The sequence below is a fragment of the Aulostomus chinensis genome, chromosome 15, assembly GCF_037954235.1.
Source record: "Aulostomus chinensis isolate RoL2024-O1b breed Wild chromosome 15, RoL_Achi_v1.0, whole genome shotgun sequence".
Lineage (NCBI taxonomy): Eukaryota > Metazoa > Chordata > Actinopteri > Syngnathiformes > Aulostomidae > Aulostomus > Aulostomus chinensis.
This window is the reverse complement of record NC_141334.1, coordinates 22,466,786-22,486,714: the sequence shown is the minus strand read 5'-3', so window position 1 is coordinate 22,486,714 and position 19,929 is coordinate 22,466,786. Positions and strand designations below refer to the sequence as shown.

General features: G+C 41.6%; 1 protein-coding gene across 2 annotated transcripts; it reads right to left on the bottom strand.

Annotated features, from left to right (window-relative positions):
- Positions 1 to 2,694: 2,694 nt before the first annotated feature.
- On the bottom strand, positions 2,695 to 17,901 carry slc37a4b (solute carrier family 37 member 4b). 2 transcript variants are annotated; one of them, XM_086227206.1, is made up of 10 exons: positions 17,657 to 17,901; positions 16,197 to 16,716; positions 15,187 to 15,419; positions 9,257 to 9,503; positions 4,852 to 5,004; positions 4,679 to 4,764; positions 4,481 to 4,594; positions 4,343 to 4,405; positions 4,124 to 4,262; positions 2,695 to 4,045 (listed from the first exon to the last, which is right to left on the bottom strand). In XM_086227206.1, the coding sequence occupies exons 2-10, from the start codon at positions 16,342 to 16,344 to the stop codon at positions 3,879 to 3,881; spliced, it is 1,350 nt and encodes a 449-aa protein (XP_086083332.1). In that variant the 5' UTR covers positions 16,345 to 16,716; positions 17,657 to 17,901; the 3' UTR covers positions 2,695 to 3,878. The 2 variants fall into 2 exon arrangements, with proteins under 2 accessions (XP_086083332.1, XP_086083333.1); XM_086227207.1 differs by having other exon boundaries at positions 16,197 to 16,261.
- Positions 17,902 to 19,929: the final 2,028 nt, after the last annotated feature.

Genomic DNA, 19,929 nt, shown 5'->3' with positions numbered 1-19,929 from the left:
CAGTTACTTGCTGCAAGTTGCAAAAGTACCCCTCCATTTCCTGACAGGAAACCATGAGATAAATGTAAGACTTTTATTGGCTTTCTATAGAAGCTGAGCGAGGCCATAATTGCAATAAAAAAAATTTATGCCATTATCATGTGATAGATGGGGTATTATCTCAATGTGACCAGATAATATGGTCATGTAGATAGATAATATCCAGTAATCATAAGATAATGATGTACATTAACTCTGTCCCACGATCACAGGCACACAAAATGTCATATCAATTGTTTACCTATGAGAGATCAGGGGTGAAATAATTTATAGATGGTAGCTTGAAAACTGCAGGAACTGGAAGATGAAATTGTCACATCAACATTTTCATCTTGTTGATCAACTTGTTAGAAAGACCATGCTGAGACAACCAGATAAGGGATGAGGTTGTCATCATGGTCACGGAATGATACAGGTGTTGACTGAGTGGAATAGCTTGATTTCTGGAGGATTTTCAAGCTGCCATCCATGTACATGGCACTCCTTAACTCTTGTAGATGAACAGTTTGTCAGAAATGTTCCTATTGTTAACAAGTTTACTATCCTGTTATAAAAAAAAGTAAGATTGGCCTTTCTCTGCTTCAATAGGCCTGATAATAATAATAATAATTCCATTTTATTTGGAGCCTCTGTTTTCCTATTGGCATCATGCATTTTGGCTTTAGAAAGCTCCATGCAAGTGTTCAGATACCTTTCACAGAATTAAAAAAAAAATGACATTGAACAAATAACGAAGGGTGTTTGAGTAAAGCTTGCATTTCCGAGCAAGTCCTAGTAACACAGAAAATAGGTAAAAAAAAATATTTGTAAAGATACATATCAAAATTACAAAATGTCCTTATCAAGGAAGGCAGAAAATATGAAGCTGACTAGTACAGAACGAATGTAAATTCAGAGTGACATTAGAAAATATAAAGCCATTAGATGTGATACAAGGCACAATGGTCAGCGCAGGATTGTGAAACAACACAAACAACATTCTGCTATCCCAAGAAAATGTGTAACATTCAGTTCTTCCAGTTACATAGAACTCCAGCGTCTTTGTGTTAGTGGAGCTTCAGCACCATGGACAGCGTCACACTACAGGTTCACTAGCTGATCCAATGTTGTGCAATTCTGTTGAGGCGGCATTATTACCTGCTGCATTTACACCAGGAACTGATCAAAATATTACACTTCTGTATGAGTGAACAATCTGTGCGGCAGCAGACTCTTTTCCAACTGGCTACACATTTCCTAATTAGTCCACATCAAAGTGCTTCTTCTGTCAACTGTTCTCTCTTTTCCTCAAAGTCCATAGCACACCCTCACCTTCCTCACATTGCTATCAATTAGGGAATGGTTGTGCAAAGTTTCTTTAAAATAAAAGACAGGAGCACTCATGACCACTAACAGGCTTAGCATATACAGTATTTATTTCTAATGTTTATACTGGTGATGAAAGATCACTCTCCAACATTCAGAATAAATGAAAATTTATACAAATTTATGGCTAACAAGACAGCAAGAACCTCCAGCAAAAATGCTTAAAAAAAATCTGTGTACAAACTCTCGCAAAGATACGGTCTAGTATATTCCCCACTTCCTTTATCCAGTCATATGCTCAGCAATCCATGAATACTTAGAGGAGAGCATGACCAGCTAGCACATTCCGTTAAACTGGAAGTGGTAGTTAGTTTTGCAGTTGTTTTGTGTAGCTAAACACATCTTACAATGTTTCCATGGCTTCAGTTGAATTCATCTATTATATTATGATGTAGCATATATTTTACCCACTGGCCATCCATTCATCTTCCATTTTCTACTGTTTATCCTGTTAAGGGTTGTTGGGGGGGCTGGAGCCTATCCCAGCTGCCTTTGGGTGAGAGGTGGGGTTCACCCTGGACAGGTTGACAGGCCATCACAGGGCCAACACATCGACAGACAACAATTCACTCTCACAGCCACACCTATTGTTAGTATATAGTTACAGATTACTCATAGGCCAAATATGATAAAATTGTGCCAAATGGTGGAAAATAGGAAAGAGCTGTATCATGCCATCATTATGCCGTCAAGGAAAACTTGTATGGCCATACGCTCTCTGAAATGTCTATTTATACAAGAAAAATACAATTAATTCCATACAAAATACGCTACAATACATTTAACTTACGGCTGCACGGTGGTGCAGTGGTTAGAACTGCGCCTCACAGCTAAAAGGTTTTGGGTTCGAGTCCCGGCTCAGGCACGGGATCTTTCTGTGTGGGGTCTGCATGTTCTCCCCGTGCCTGCACGGGTTCTCCCCGGGCACTCCGGCTTCTACCCACTGTCCAAAGACATGCAAAGTGGAAGACGATGGATGGACAGACATTTAACCTAGGCGGTACAGTGATAAGCACTGTTGCCTCACAGGGAGAAGTTTCCAGGTTTGTGTCACGGCGCGTGTGTTCTCTCCAGGTACTCTGGCTTCCTCTCACAGTCCAAAGACATGCAAATGGGGACTAGGCTGATTGATACTCTAAATTGACCGTAGACTTGGCTGTGAGTATGAATGGTTGTCTGTCTATAAATGTTGGCCCTGCGATGGACTGGCGACCTGTCCAGGGTGAACCCCGCCTCTCACCTGAAAGCTGCTGAAATAGGCTCCAGCCCCCCCCCCCCCCCCCCATGACCCTTAACAAGATGAGCGGTGGAAAATGGAAGGATGGACATTTACGTAAATTAATGATAGGCAATGTGATGAGGTACAACTTGACCATGTTAAAAATTTGAACCAAAAGTGCTTTGCTAAATCAATCTTAATTTCACCACCTGTATGTGAATTAAAATCCCTATTTATTTTCCAGAATTTTCTGGCTTTATGTAATTTTAATTTTTTTTTCTTGGCCATGAATTTGCCATTTTTAAATTTCCTAACATTTATAGGTTTTTCATGACAGCATGAATCCTGAGAACAAGAAATTTAGTTGTCAGTTCTGATAAATGCATCCCTTAATATAAATCTTGTCTAGTGGGTGGGACTTGAACTGTAGATATATCATAGACAGGTATTCTTTTACATCTACATTGGATATCTAGTGAGTCTTCTGGAAAATAATGAGGGTTGGCTGAAGGGGGAGACAAATCTTCAAAGTAACAAACACAATTGAACCAAAGTAAATTTCACATTTATTAGATCTCCATAGTACAGCTTCAGTGAGATGTTTGTATAAATGCCAACATGGCACTGGATGTATTAGTCTTGAAGAAGAGTTAGAGATGCTAAAGTTCACAGTATGTAATCCCATGTTGGGATTATTCACTGGCGTGGCAGTGACATATCAGTCATAGCAAACATTTGATGAAAACATTTCAGATTGCTAAATAACACAAACCGTTACTCTCTATAAAAACAGTCAGCTCTAGAATGCGTTAATTAAAGTGAGATAAATGTGACCTTTAACAGTACTTGAGGTATAGTGATTTAAATGATGATCATGTTACCTTCATGGCAGCTCAGAAATACAAACCTATCCTTAACCATTCACGTCAAGTTTCTCCAGTGAAGGCCAGGTCTGCAGTCAGCAGAACATTCACTTCCGCTCGACAACACCAGACATCAGATCTCTATTCTCTTTAGCTTACAGCTGTCACAAAGCAATATGACATATTCATACATGGAAACTGCATCTATGAATTATTTTTGTCTGCATGTGGCAAACAGTTACGATCTAACGAGTGTAATAAATGTGCCTGAAAGGAAGTGTGTGACCCTGCCTATCACACACTCAAGTATGGTCCGCTTGGTCAAATTGGACCTAGAGTAATATGCATTCATGTTCAATGCTGCAAGGAGTCTAGTTAGATAAGACCATACATCAGTCCATTTTCTCTGCCATTTGTCCCATTTTGGTTCGCATGTTTCGTACCAGGAAGAACAAGACAGCACTGATGCCCATTATGACCTCAGCAACCCAGAAAGCCATGTCCCAGCTGTGTTGTTTGGCAATCGTGCTGAAGGGAAGCCCGGCCATGAAAGCCCCCACTGTAACAAAAGAAAAATTGGTTACCAATACGAATGTGCCAAGGAGATAGATGAACACTGTAGGACATGTTGGTGTACCGTTAGCCATCAGAGCTACAATAGCATGAGAGGTTCCACAGAAATTGGAAGGAGCACTTTCACTGGCTATCACCCCAAACAAGGCAATTGGACCATAAGAGGAAAATCCAAAGACAGCACCGAGGAAGAGGATCCAGATCTGGAAATGGCAAAAGGACAGGGTGAAATAGTGCTCTCGAAAGCCCATTTCAGCTTCAGCCCAGGAACTGTTAACTATACCTCTTTTTCTGAAACGCCAAAAAGAACCGAGACAGGATGGAGGACTTGAACCCAGACAGCTTCCTGAGCAAAGACATGAACAAATTTAAAAGTACAAATCTCATTTCACTGATGTTAATATATTTATGTTGGCATTACCTTTGAGATTTCAGGTGTGATGGTGACCCTGAAGAGGTACATGGACACATACATCCCAGCCATCATGAGAATGAGCAGGCTGTGGCGAGGGTTGCCGTGTGTGCCCAAGCCTTGCTGGAGGAAGTCACAGAGGACATCAAAAGCAATGAACAATGGCAGATAACCTCTGCCACTTCAGTCTGTTGAAGGTGCCCTCACCTTAGCTACAGCTCTGTCAGAGATCAAGCCCGCCGCCAGACTGCCTGCAAAGCCCCCCACCTCCAAGGCACTCATGTAAGTGCTACCTGTTAGCAACACAGCTGATGTCAGAACCCATAATAAGTGATGTGGATCAAAAACCAGAAGAGGTAAAGGATGCCTTAAGTATGTACCCATAAGAGCAGTCTGGCCTTTCTCCTGCATGAGGAACAGCTGCCCCCAGTCTGTGGCGGCTGTTTTCACTCCAAACACAACCAGATAGCTCAGAGACAGCACCCACAGGAAAGGAGAGAGGAGGAACTCCTTCAGGGTGCATTTGCTTTTTCCTAGTGAGGTAAAAGTGTGGTCAAAATCAACACGTCAACATTTCCATACAGTATTTACTTTACATAGTTGGCACTGGAGTCACGTAATGATGTACAATTCCTACTAAGTAAAATTTGCATTGTGTAATGTGAATATTCTGTATGCAAGAATTACATATGGAAGATTTGCTAAGTGTGCATCATGAGTTTACGAAACATTTTAAACAACTATACAATGTGTAACACATCTATTCAGAATACAAAGTAGCAGCCTTTGAGGCAGACAGCACTTTTCACCCATGGAATGTTAAGATTTTAATTCTTTACTTCTTATCTTTCCAAATCTGGTGAGAAAGAACCAGTGTAGGTTCACAATATGTACTTTACAACTTTTAGTTATAGCAAATATAGTTAGCTGGCCGCAGTTTGATTGTTTCTAAGATAAAACACTATCAAATAACAACAAACGAGAGTAGTACTTTGGTTTTGAAGATAGGATGTAAAAGGTAGCTAGTTAAAATTAGTTGCCTCTGGTTAATGTTAGTTTGATTTTGTTAATAGGATTTCTGTCTCCGAGACTCTCTGAAAGGCAGCAAATTTCACTCCTTTATTTCAAACAATTTCCATGTGTATGATCTTAGGTGAATTAATCTGCTTGGGAACTCCCACCAATCGGGGAACCCTAACGTGAACTGCGCAAGCGCGAACGTGTTTATTTATTGGTCATGGCAGCGCACTGGCAAGATTGTGAAGTCCGCGAGCTGCCCGCCATTCGCAGTTAAGAGGAGATCTGGCGGCAGATTTCTGGAACCTTATGGGACACGGTGATTTACGGGAACATCGGTAGCATTTTGAGGGAGCGCAGGTTTGACCGGACCACCAGGCAGGTCATCAACAAGCTCAAGGCCCTTAAAAAAACTGTTCCAGCGCACTTTTATGTGTAATGATGATGTCAGCGCAATGACGTACAAGAGAGAGAAACACAGGCACGCCTTCACAGCGGGAGCTCACACCCGCGTCTGCTTGAAGTTTGAACATGCCCTAATGCCGAGCAAAAAAACAGCATAGATACAAGTGTTTCAGTGTGAAAGGGGTACAAGAGTCCCAGCAAAGGAACACTTTGAAGAGGTCCTCAATAGCTAACCCCCCCCCCCCCCAGCCATTGAGGAAGCAAGACAAGCCCATAACATCAATTGTGCTAGGATATCAAGGGAGGAGCTAAAGAGAGCCGGCAAAAAAACAAGCTGTGGAGGGCACTAGGAAAGGATAATATCCTTCCTGATGTACTGAAATCAGACATCAACGCCACCACTGATATCCTTCACAGGCTTCTAAGTGACATCTGGGTAAAAGAGGAGATAAGCCTTCTTTCCAATCATTGGGTGATTGTTACAGTTCCAAAGAAAGGAAACCTCAGTGAATATAAAAACTGGAGAGCCATCAACTGGACTATGAAAATGTCAGTGGATGGTCAAAGGACAAGATGACAGTGGAACCTTTTTTTTTTTTACAACTAGAAGACCTCTATTTGCTGATGACTCAGCTCTGATCTCAGAAACACATGCAACAACGTCCACCAGATTACATGAACACAGCAAGCAGCTTAGGCCTCAGGATAAATATTGGGAAAACCAAGGTAATGAGACTGAACACCAAATCCCACCAAGCTATAACAATCGAGGACCAAATCCTGGAAGATATGACCAAGTTTGTATACTTGGGAAGCAACATCAGCACAGAAGGAGGAGCTGATGAGGATGTGGCGCTACACATCGGCAAGGCAAGACGAGACATGATTTTAGAACACTCAGTCCTGTATGGCTCTCTTCCCAGCTCTCCAGAAACAACAAAATTGTCGTCATCCTCTGCTTATCCATATCCGGGTCGTGGGGCAGCAGCCTCAGCAAGGAAGCCAAGACTGTCCTGTCCCCAGCCAATCCCACCAACTCTTCCGGGGGAATCCCGAAGCGTTCCCATGCCCGCCAAAAGATAATCCCTCCAGCGTGTTCTGGGTTGTCCCCGAGGCCTCCTCCCAGTCAGAAATGCCTGGAGGACCTGCTGAGGGAGGAGCAAGTCCATAATGAAATCAAGTCCAGAAAGTTGGGATGGATGGCCATGCACCTGGGAAAGATCCATAAAATATGGCAAGGAAATCCCTGGACTACAACCCTCAAGGCAAAAGGAAGCCAGGAGAGCAAAAAGCAACTGGAAGAGGTCCAGACTGGATGAACTGACCGAGACAGGGTCCACCTGGCAGGAGGCGAGGTCCATCGCCCCTAAGAGAGTGAGGTGGAGATCACTGGTGAACGCCCTATGCTCCCAAGGGGGCAAAGAGGAAATGAATGAAATGAATTACTGTGAAATTATTTTTGATCCACCAGTGAACTCTTATCCACAAGCGGTCACTGTACACAACAACACAGAAATTTAACAAGTCTCCAATTATACATATGAGGGCATTTACGTAGCTACTATATCCTGGAGTGCACAAATACACCACATTTGTAGCAATGTATGCATTTATATTCTGAGAAGATTAAAGTGATTCGGAGCAAACAGACGGACTGCTATTTTTTTCAGTCTATAATCCAGAGTGATATGTAATATGGAACGAGAGCTCTGCACAGTTGCCTTTCTATGCAACTTAAAGCCCAAAAGGTAAGTTGCTTAACTGCTCAAGACTGAGGGTCAAACACTCAAGTCAGATTTTGTAAACAGAGGAGTAATGCAGATTTAAGAGATTTCCATGCTGGCTTAGTTTTCGAAGCAAACTCCACCTACTTGACTTTCTGCAGCTTTTGTCAGATGTTTGAGTTCACTCTGAGTTTGACACTAGAAGAAGTAAACTCCTTAAGACAGTATCACAAGGCTAGAAGATCTGAGTTTAAAGGGGTGATTTGTAAGTGTCAGAATAAGCAAGGTGAAAAGGTGATAGCATGTCACTGCAACAAGAGGGAGCAGCAATCTCGGACAATCACCCTACGACAAAACTGAATTTGAACACTTGTGAGAGCAAACATTGAGTTCTTAACCAAAGCTGGTGGCAATAGATAAGCACTGAGATATAAATCGACTGAATACAATAAATAGAGTTTTGTCCTCGCCCCGGCTCATGCTAGGGAGGTTAACATTTCATAGGCTAGATCCAAATAGTTCCTCCTACCTCCTGTTCCAATTAAATATTCCTCGCCCCCGATGGGGGTCAAATGAAAGTCAATAAGAGAATTTAAAAGTAAATAGGAGAAAACAGCAGCAGTGCTGAGAGAATCAGACTACATTTTCACTCAGGAATGTCATTAAGTGATGGCGCATATCTCTGACATGAGTCCACCTCATCAAACTATAATGCTATGTAGATGGACAACACTTCTTAGATTTGTTGAGGTGAAAATATTAATTCATTACACAGGTTTAATTTGAAATAAAACATTCATAGAAACTGTCACATTGTGAAGATTGGCTCACACACACCCATCTATCAATTAATCACATGAATCCCAGTTATTGATCTTAGAAATTAGTGGCACATGAAGGACTGACAAGAATATTAGTCCACAAATCTGTAATATCAGGTGTACTGCTCAGTAGTCGCCACTGTTTAAGTCACTGCTGTAAACAATTGAGGGATCGCATTTTTTCCGATCTGTCTGATATATCCTATGCCTAAGGAAGTAATATAGGAATTATTAAACCTCCTTTTCTATGTGTTGTGGAGAATTCAGACAGCTCTAATCATGGCACAATACTACTTCCAGGTCACATCACACAAATAGGATTCTTCCTCAGCCAAAACTGTCTTCAGACACAACCCTAGTCCCTCACAATGGGGTTGACACCCAGAATCTCAGGTAAATAGTGCCCCCCTCCACTTGTTTAAAATGTGAAATGCTAAGCACTAGCTTGTTCAGAACAAGCAACTTTTAAACAGGTAAATCAATTCAAGTCTGTGACATTATGACCAGTTTGGAGGTAATCGTCATCCAACGTAGAACCTGTGCAAGTGTGATATTGAAATTTGAAGCCTCCAGAGCACTGAAATTAAGATGGGAATATCTGCTGACTCCATTCATGCTTCAGATATGTCCCACTGAGGTCTGATAAGAGGTAGACATACAATTTTTAACAATGAAAACAAGAAGTTTAATTGGCAAAGACTCACTGGGATGATGTACCTAAACTTTAGGCGGGTCAAGGAGAGGAGATAACCTCAGTTGCTCAGGAATTGACCCGCCACACGTTGTCATGCAACCCAGTATTTACACTCTTCACTCACCTCCCTTAGCCCCCTTCTTGGCTGCTACCTCAATGCTGGGTAAGCCCACATCCTTTGGCTCGTTCTTCACAAACACCGCACAAACGATTGAGAAGCCAGCACAAAATACACCCGACATGGTCAAGATAGTCCTCCAGTCATAATACTGCAGAAGCACTGTGACCAGGACTGGACCCAGACTGCCAGCCAGGTTCATACTGCAGGACAGCACAGACCACCAAGTTCCAAACTGGGATGGCTCAAACCACTGGGACAAGAGACACAGGAGAAAACATTGGAAGAAATTTAATTTTCCACATTTTGGAAACAATCTGCAACTATGCTGAGTTACAGACTGTTGGTGATAGAACAATCAGTTTGCAACTACTTTATGGGGAACTAAGTGTGAGATTTGAAGGACAGTGAATTTTTGTAAATATAATAACACTGAATACAGGATTGTAAAAACCTTACTCTTACTACAACTACTATTATAAGAGTAATCATGACTAAATATGATCTTGGTCATAACCATAACAGATAGCTATACGAATTATTACACATACAATGGGGCAAAAAAGTATTTAGTCAGCCACCAATTGCACAAGTTCTCCCACTTAAAAAGATGAGAGAGGCCTGTAATTTTCATCATAGGTTTACCTCAACTATGAGAGACAAGATGTGAACCCCCCCCGAAAATCACTGTCTGATTTTTAAAGAATTTTTTGCAAATTATGGAGGAAAATAAGCATTTGGTCAATAACAAGAGTTCATCTCAATACTTTGTTATATACCCTTTGTTGCCAATGACAGCGGTCAAACGTTTTCTTTAAGTCTTCTCGCTGGTATTTTGGCCCACTCCTCCATGCAGATCTCCTCTAGAGCAGTGATGTTTTGGGGCTGTTGCTGGGCAACACGGACTTTCAACTCCCTCCAGAGATTTTCTATGCGGTTCAGATCTGGAGACTGGCTAGGCCACTCCAGTACCATGAAATGCTTCTTACGAAGCCACTCCTTCGTTGCCCAGGTGGTGTGTTTGGGATCACTGTCATGATGAAAGACCAAGCCACATTTCATCTTCAATGCCCTTGCTGATGGAAAAGTTTTCACAGAAAACCTCACGATACATGGCCCCATTCATTCTTTCCTTTACACGGATCGGTCATCCTGGTCCCTTTGCAGAAAAACCGCCCCAAAGCAAGATGTTTCCACCCCCATGCTTCACAGTAGGTATGGTGTTCTTCCGATGCAACTCCGCATTCTTTCTCCTCCAAACATGACAAGTTGAGTTTTTACCTAAAAGTTCTATTTTGGTTTCATCTAACCATATGACAGTCTCCCAATTCTCCTCTGGATCATCTAAATGCTCGCAAGCAAACTTCACACGGGCCTGTCTTAAGCAGGGGGACACTTCTGGCACTGCAGGATTTGAGTCCCTGGCAGTGTAGTGTGTTACTGATGGTAGCCTTTGTTACTTTGGCCCCAGCTTTCTGCAGGTCATTCACTACGTCCACCCATGTGGTTCTGGGATTTCTGCTCACCGTTCTTGTGATCATTTTGACCCCCAGGGTGAGATCTTGCGTGGAGCCCCAGATCGAGGGAGATTATCAGTGGTCTTGTATGGCCATTTTTTGGTCCATTTTTTAAATAATTGCTCCCACATTTGATTTCTTCACACCAAGCTGCTCACCTATTGCAGATTCAGACTTCCCAGCCTGGTGCAGGCCTACAATTTTGTTTCTGGTGTCTTTTGACAGCTCTTCTGTCTTGGCCATAGTGGAGTTTAGAGCGTGACTGTTGTGGTTGTGGACCGGTGTCTTTTATCCTGATAACGAGTTCAAATAGGTGCCATTAATACAGGTAACGAGTGCAGGACAGAGGAGCCTCTTAAAGAAGTTACAGGCCTATTGATATAAAGTGTTTTTTCTGTTGTTTTATATGTTATCTTTTATTAATACTTTGAACTTATATATACTTATAAGTCAAGCATACATATGATATAGGTTTACGTGGATCTAAAGACAAATATTCTTGGAATGTGCTTCCATATAATCCTTATCATATGTGAGAATCTCTTTGTTGTGGAAATGGCCCCAATTAGTCTGATTACTCAGGAAGAGCTGTGAGGCCCCCTTGTAAAACACCTTTAACTACTTCCTGAGGTTCAGGAGTTTAAATAAGGTTACATGCAGCAATGTCATTGATTTGCCTCGCATGCATGAGCAGGAGATCCCGGTGCCGTTACCAACATTAAAGAAGTACATTGGATAACATAACACGTTGTTGGATCGTTTTCTCCTTCTTTGGGGAACTGCCACAGAAAAATCTTAACACCTATGAAAGCCAGAAATCTTGCTTGTTTGTAGGTGATCAAATACTTACTTTACAGAGGAATTTACCAATCAATTCATTAAAAATCCTACAATGTGATTTCCTGGATTCTTTCCCCCCATTCTTCAGCTCATAGTTGAAGTGTACCAATGATGAAAATTATAGGACTCCCATCATTTTAAGTGGAGAACTTGCACAACTGATGGCTGACTAAATACTTTTTTGCCCAACTGCATACTGTAAAGTACACACCACACTGAAAACACTCACCATACAATGAAACCACAACTGTTTTTGTTTTCTGTTTATTTACATTTACTTATTTGTATTCATTTATTTTCTATCTTTCTCGCCTATGTTTCCTGTCTTGCCTCTGCCTTCCAGGCCTCAACCGTATCCTCCATCCCTTCCCCCCTCTATCTACTGCACCCTGTAAATGAAAGAAACCAAAGAGTAAAAGTGGAAAAAATAAATAGATAACAAATTTTGAATGAATAGTTGACTGCATGCATCGACCTCTGCACAAAAGCAAACCCCTTCCTATTGGGTTTGGGGGTTGCTCAAGTAAGGGGAGGGAGCAGTGGGAGGTGGCGGCTGGCTATGACACCTCTTTAATGTGCACTTCAGCAATTGAATACAGGTGGAGTGGGACTGGGGAAGGGATTGTGAGACTGTAGGAAAGAAAAGGGTGTTTATTTCTCTGTTTTATTATTATTATCAATTTCAACTTTACACCATTTGCCCCAACACACACACACACACGCACACACACACGGGGGGGGGCTGGAGCCTATCCCAGCAGCTCCGGACGAGGCGGGGTTCCCCCTAGACGGGTCGCCAGTCCATCGCCGGGCCGATATATAGAGACAAATAACCATTCACACTCACATTCATACCTATGGTCAATTTAGAGCAGCGTTTCTCAAAGTGTGTGGCGTGCCCCGGGCGTCCCAGGGGGGGCGCGAGTCACCCGACTTCCCAACATTAGTTTCCCCTCACCTTTCGCTTTGTTTATGGTTCCGCCGCGAAAAAATTCCGATGTCCAAACATTAGTTCCCCCTCACCTTCGCATTGTTTATGGTTCCGCCGCGAAAAAATTCCGTCGTCCAAACGTTACTTCACCCCCTCACCTTTCGCTTTGTTTATGGTTCCGCCGTGAAAAAAACTCCGACGTCCAAACATTAGTTCCCCCTCACATTTCGCATTGTTTATGGTTCCGCCGCGAAAAAATTCCGACGTCCAAACATTAGTTCCCTCCCTCACCTTTCGCTTTGTTTATGGTTCCGCCGTGAAAAAAATTCCGACGTCCAAACATTAGTTTCCCCTCACCTTTCCCTTTGTTTATGGTTCCGCCGCGAAAAAAATTCCGACGTCCAAACATTAGTTCACCCCCTCACCTTTCGCTTTGTTTATGGTTCCGCCGCGAAAAAAATTCCGACGTCCAAACATTAGTTCCCCCCCTCCCCTTTTCCCCGGGGTGAGGGGGGGGGGGGGGGGGAACTAATGTTTGGCCATCGGAATTTTTTTCGCGGCGGAACCAAAGCGCGCTTTAAACCTCTTTCATAGCAACTGTTGTCAGTTCTGTTTTTAAAATGGAGAGATATTTGACAGGGATGAAACACATTTTATTTCATTTTTCTAGTTCTGAAAAAGTAAAGGAATGTTTGTAATTTTTAATAGGTCAAAAAAGTTAAACCTGGCCTATTTTGTCAAAAAAAAGATTGGCGTGGGGGGGGGGGGGGGTGAAAATTTTTCATCCTCCAAAGGGGGGAATGACAGAAAAAGTTTGAGAAACACTGATTTAGAGTATCCAATTAGCCTTGTCCCCAATTGCATGTCTTTGGTCGGTGGGAATAAGCCGGAGTACCCGGAGAGAACCCACGCAGGCACAGGGAGAACATACAAACTCCACACGGAAAGATCCCGTGCCCGAGCCGGGACTCAAACCTGGAACCTTCTTGCTGTGAGGCGACAGCGCTAACTGTCTTGTAATATTTAGCAAAAAAAAAAAAAAAAAAAAATCTGAAGGTGTTAAGAGGAGTTTAAACTAATATTTTGATGAACAGTTATCAAAATAAATGGAGAAGTGAGGTTTTTTTTTTAAGCACAGTTCTATATTATATTTACCAATGATCGGTAATGGTAACATGCCTTGCTGTTCCTCATAACACCTGGAAAGTTTAGAAAGTATGTACAAGCTGAAGGAGGCTCACTAAATTGTACTTTGTGAGGACTGTTGAGGAAATTTCAGTGAGCCTCAGACAACTTGTACATAAGGAGCATTCCCCATTGACCACACATTTGTTTCCAGTGCTATAATGAGGAACCACATGGATTGTGCTAAGCCAAAACTGTACCATTGATAGATAGCAAAAAAAAAAATCAGAACTATCTCTTTAAAGTGAGATTATAGCAAATATTGCAGGCACATGACCTTGATTAACCTGTGTATTTGGGAGACCTTGTTTTTCAAATGTGCAACACTGCATTCAGATCCAAGCAGGTATCTTATATTACTGCTACTAGGACCCTGATGATGTAATATGAAGCCAACCATTAATATTTGCTGTTTAGCCAGCAGAGCAGTGAGTAAGTGAGAGTCCACCATGCAAACAGTGCAGTCTACAGGCTTATTGAACATGGTACCAATCCACATTGTGTGGCTGTTAACTAAATACTATTCCTAGCTAACACTTAGAAGGTATTAGAATTTGTTCCTCTAACTGGGGACAGAAAGGAACTTTGGTCAAAGTGATTTCTTTTTTTTGTCATGGAGAAATCTATGGATGAAATGTGTTCTAAAAATAAATTCTCTTGTAATCTGATCTACTTCAGCACTATCAACACATGCCACAGCCTATTTATTCCCCACCTTTTGAACACTGCTACTTTTAAGGCAGCTTCCTAAGAGTCTCAAGTTGTCTCTCACCAATCAAAACATCCAATAGTGTTCAGTCAGCTTGTAATGCTCACATTCAGGGCCCAGAGATCATAATGATTCCAAATATACAATATCTAAAGTGAATTATCAGTGCTATAAACCTTGCAGATTGTAAAACCATCCTATTTCTGATGGGTGGAAGCCAGCAGTGTCAGGCAGCAGGAAGAAGGATTCCAACCCACCCACTTCTCTGAGAGAACAGAGTGAAAACACACAATATGTGTGCTCGGGCAGCAGATGGTTCTCAGGCTGAAGGTTACACAGTTTCATTAGCAGGCTGGAATAATGGCAGGACCAATGACAAGCCAGGTTTTAAACTGCATGGACAGCAAATTTCTTGTAACTTGTATGAATGGAGGTCCTGGAGTGAAAGGGAAGTGAGCTTTGACTAATTTATTATTGATGTGCTGGTGAAAAAAACACAACCTAAAAAATGCTGAACTCCAGCGGGTGAAGGCTGACTACTTAAAGGAGGCTACTCAAAAGAATATCTGAGAGAACATGTTCACTCGTGCTCGTGCTCATCATCATTTGACATCATCAATCCATGATGCAGGTTAACTGCATTTTGATGACAGCTGCATCAGACAACAGTCAATCAGTTGAGAGTCTTGTGACTGATGTTTCAGGACTGTTGCAGTGGACTTTCAACCCTGCAACTCAATAGCAGCATCCTTACCTTCCGTAGAACCTTCCCACACGGGGGCCAGCCACAACCTTGTCCCAGGCCATTAATGAACCAGAGCAGTGAGAACATGGTAACAGTCGAGGACCAGGAAAAGACAACGTTTATGCCTCCCACCAGGAAGAGGCCTAAGGAGAAAAGCCACCGTGCACTGATCTGGTCTGACAGCACGCCGCTGATGAATTTACTGATGGCATAGGCCATGGTCTGGCTGCTGGTGATGAGACCTGCAAAAACCATAACAATACTTTGATATTATTGTCATGTACAGAGAAGTAGGACATACAGTACTGTGTATATAGTAAAGGTAATACATACCTGGCAATAAACATTCAAGTCATTGCTTTGAAATTTGTCACACTTTTCCTGATATAGGAGGTAGAACCAAACCAGTCTGACACAGTTTAGAACCATGTTCATCCAGACTTACAGAACATACTGTATGTAAAAGGCCTGCATTTGAATCTCATATGTTCTTCCTTGTGTCCGTGCGAATGTGCACCAAGAGGCGAGTCCAGTTGCTTCTCATTTTTGAGAATTGTCAACAAGGAGGCACAGAGAACTGCATACATTAATTTTTATCAACAAAACAATGACTCACTCCAGCTGCCTGGCAGCTCACTGTAAGTGGGTGCGTGAATGTCTGTTTTTTGCTACTATGTCCCCAATGGTCTAACCAAGACTACCTAAAATTTTTGAATTTTAAGTATATTAGTGTGGTACATCTCTCCTGTCCAATACACATCATAGCATTTATTCGTGTATTTCTGTACACTCTAAAGGAACATTTAAAGTTTTTGTTAAATTCCTTTTTTAGCCATCCACCCTAGAGTCAGACAAGAACTCTCTATTCTTTGAGAGAGATGTTATGGCTAATTAGCTGAGCACAATTAATGTAAGTGGGTGAAAGTTACTCTCTGGGGGCAGTTGAAACAAACATTTTTGCAAAGACTTAGCGTGTGAAGAAATTGCCGACTAAAAATGTCTTGGTGCTAGTGTATTACCCAAGTCATCTTTGTCCAATTCGATCTCCTCCATCACTGAGGGCATGACGAAGGAGAAGGTCTTCCTATTGAAGAAGTAAAGAGAATAGCCGATGAACATGCAGAAGAAGATAGTGGCACGATAATAGCCAAAGCCTGTGGCCCCCATGATTCCACTTGATCAAAAAACAAAAAAAAGGGAAAAACAAAACAAAACAAAAATATCTTGGAGTGGTGGAAGAATAATTCCTTCAAAGTTTTCCCATCAGTGCAGTCTTGTATTTGGGTCACCAGGCATCTAGAGGACCAGTCAATCACAATGAGTGCAGTATTATCAATGGCTGTAGTTGAAAGTCGAAGCAATCAGCTGGTTCTTTATACTGGGATAATGTTGATGCATTGGTTGCCAGTGCTGACTAATTATTCCTTGTGAAAGAGAAATGTTTCCGTCCAATCTTCTGGCAGACTGGCCACTCAGTTGACCTTTGAGGCTGCTGCTGCTTTAAGGCATGAGGACAGAGGAGGGAAACCTTACACCAGCCTGAAAATTAAGGCAACACAACAATTACAACTCAACACAGACACATATGTGTGCTTGGGCAAATGTTAACACTCTTCCTATCACATCTGTTGTAGGCACATGTAATACATATTTCCAGTCTCCAACATGGATAAACTTTGTTGAAAAAACATGCAGTAGTATGTTCTACTGTTCTGGGGAATACAGATAAATGTCTTTTCTGAATGTACGGGATGATTTGTTCCAGAGCTTCTGTACTATTCCGTATTCATCACTAGCCCTGGAATGGCCATAGAGGTTTTTTTTTATTATTTTATTTTATTACTGGGCATAGAAGACATTGAGACCACAAGATATGTCTTTACCATTACTTAGTTCATTTCCCATTATTTAGTTCATTCATTTCTAGTACAACTTGTTGCCAGTTTATCTACAGTCCCTCTATTCTCCAGGTTACTGGATGAAGAGACCATCACTTGCCCACTTATCCCTCTAACTGACTGGAGCATCTGGTCTTGTGGCACCCCAGTCAGCAAACCTTACATATCAAGTGTCACACCGGCATCTTAACATTAGCAGACTGACCTGCATGTAGCCATTTTTAACAGGCAGGCAAAGGGGGCACGCTGACGTGTCAGCAAGACGACATTATCGCCCTGTGTTGGCTCCTCCCGTAATACCACAGCAGCACAAGTGACTACTTCAACCCCGCTTAACTCTGGTTGGGGTATATGGCATGCAATCAAAAGCACAAAGCGTAAGAATTAATAAATTAGATGTAATACACTATAGAGTTGAGTGTGACGGACGGGTATGTGGGGCGGACCGTGTATTTGTTCCCCGAGCCTACATTTCATCAAAACATCACCCAGTGCTACCCCATGGTGCTGGAACCTGGCTGGCCCTGCAGTTTACCGTCTCGCATCTACACAGACGAGGAAATGCAGTTAAAGCTGGTTACCTTCCAACCGCTTCTCTCTCACCGCTCACATCCACGTAGAAATGCGAGGCGCGTTCACGTATGTCCTGCTTCGCTCCGAGGCGCGTGCTCGTGATAAATTGGAATTACTGGGAGCCACGGTGGCGAGAACTGAACAGTTACGCGCGGTTTATTTACTGAACTATGGTTAATGGATGCATTTAATTTGAGGCAAATATTGGAAAACTGGTAACAACGACCGAGTCACCCCTCCAAACACCACAGACCTACGTGACAGACTAGTTATAGTAGCGGTGTACTAACTTTTAGCGATATCTAGCGGTAACGTTGTAGATTGCAACCAGAAGAATAGTCCTCTCTTTTCACAAAACAACACACATAATTTTCTCTAAGTGAAATCATCACTTTAAATCATCATGATCTCAATATTGACTTGATTAATTGTCTTTAGGATTTTTACTGTAATTAAGTAATCCAAATCCCCAAAGCTTTGCTCTAACCTGCCCCACTTCTGTATTTTTGACAGGAAGCTTTGGACATGGCATGGTTTGCTATATATTGCTCTGGTATTTTGGAATGCCTGTCAAATGCTGATCTGGTAAACCTATTATGTTGTTTTGTTTCATGTTACTGAAACACAAACACACGTTAAACACTGTAAAAATTACTACAAAAATGCATTTATGTGGAGTTTTTTTTTAGCACTTTTCTTCATTAGTAAATCATAGACTACAGTTATCTGAGGGGCAACAATCCATTCTTTGCATAACATGCTTCTTGTTTGTCTTCAAAAGCTCCTGTACATGTTCAAAACATGTAAACCTGTGTTTACGTGCAGACTATCATGTTTGGACCACCATATTTGAAAAAGTTAATGTGTTAACCACATCAGATCTTTTTAGGCACATTATTTGTCATTTTCCTGGATGATGTGATAGGTCAATCTGGCTACTTGCCATTATTCCATTCCAGCACAAGAGGAGACAACCAGCAAGCTCCCCGTGTGGCTAAAAGGTGCAATGACAGAGTATTCAATTCCAGTTCAGCAGATTTATTTAGGAATGCAGAGTAAGGATGTTAGACTGCCTATGTGATGTCAGTGTTTTCAGCACACTGAAAGTCAAACATTTGTCTGGTATTTCTGTCTATTTATGTTCTATTTGAGGTCATGTTTGTATTTTGACTCCTTTTTTTCAAAATGAATCACTAATGAGCTGGAATCAATGGAAACAGTCTGCATCAGTGCTGCTCTCATTTGCAACACATTACAGTTAAACTAAGACACATCAACCCAACAGTGCATTGTAATACTTTAATTTTCATTCACTCATTCCAAATGTGACATGTTTCTGGACATTTCAATAAAATTCTCAGGAAACAATCCCATGCAGTTGTAGCAACTCATAATGTAATAACGGCTCATTATGTAAGAACTTAAATGTAATAGTTCATAATGTAATAATCGGCTCATAATGTAATAAAATCATGAGCACACAATGTAATAATGTAACAATTTTTTACTTTATGAGCCCAACTATGTTGCAACTCATAATGTAGTCACAGCTCATAATGTAACAATGGCTTATACTGTGAGAAAAGTGTTGTATTATCACCATTTTCTTACCTTTGCCAATCCTGCAGGGTGAAAGGTCATGCTTACACACACACACACACACACACACACACACACACACACATATATATATATATATATGTGTGTGTGTGTGTGTGTGTGTGTGTATGTGTGTGTGTGTGTGTGAAAGGCTGATTGTGTGAAGGCAGAGCTTCGTTTTGAAACGTTGCAGTCACCTCTTGAAGCAGACCTTGAGGCTCTCACTGTCAACTCAGTGCTGGGCTGCAAAAAGCTAGGCAGATGTTTGAGAATGTAATTAAGTTGTCAAAGCTTAGCATATTGTATTTTGTTAGTAGACGGCAATGGTGGTACTGTCATGGTTTCTGGTCCAGAAACTTCAGTGCTTGTCCATAGAGTGATCTTCTAGGGTTTAATACTATTTTGTTTCCTTTGGACCAACATGATAGACATGATAGAATGTAAGCTAAGACCATGGAGTTCAGGTAGGGCTTGGCAGCTTCAGTAGACAGTGAGTTTCTAATGTGGCAGAAGTTAGGAATGTTATATTTTAAAACATGTCACTTCTTTTTTATATGTTTTTAAAAGTAAAGGTGGGATCTAAAATGACCCATAGGTATTTAAACTCCTCAAAATTTTTTTATTAATTGCCCACAAACATAAACATTAGGACGCACTTTAGAATTTTTGTGCTGCCCCTTCA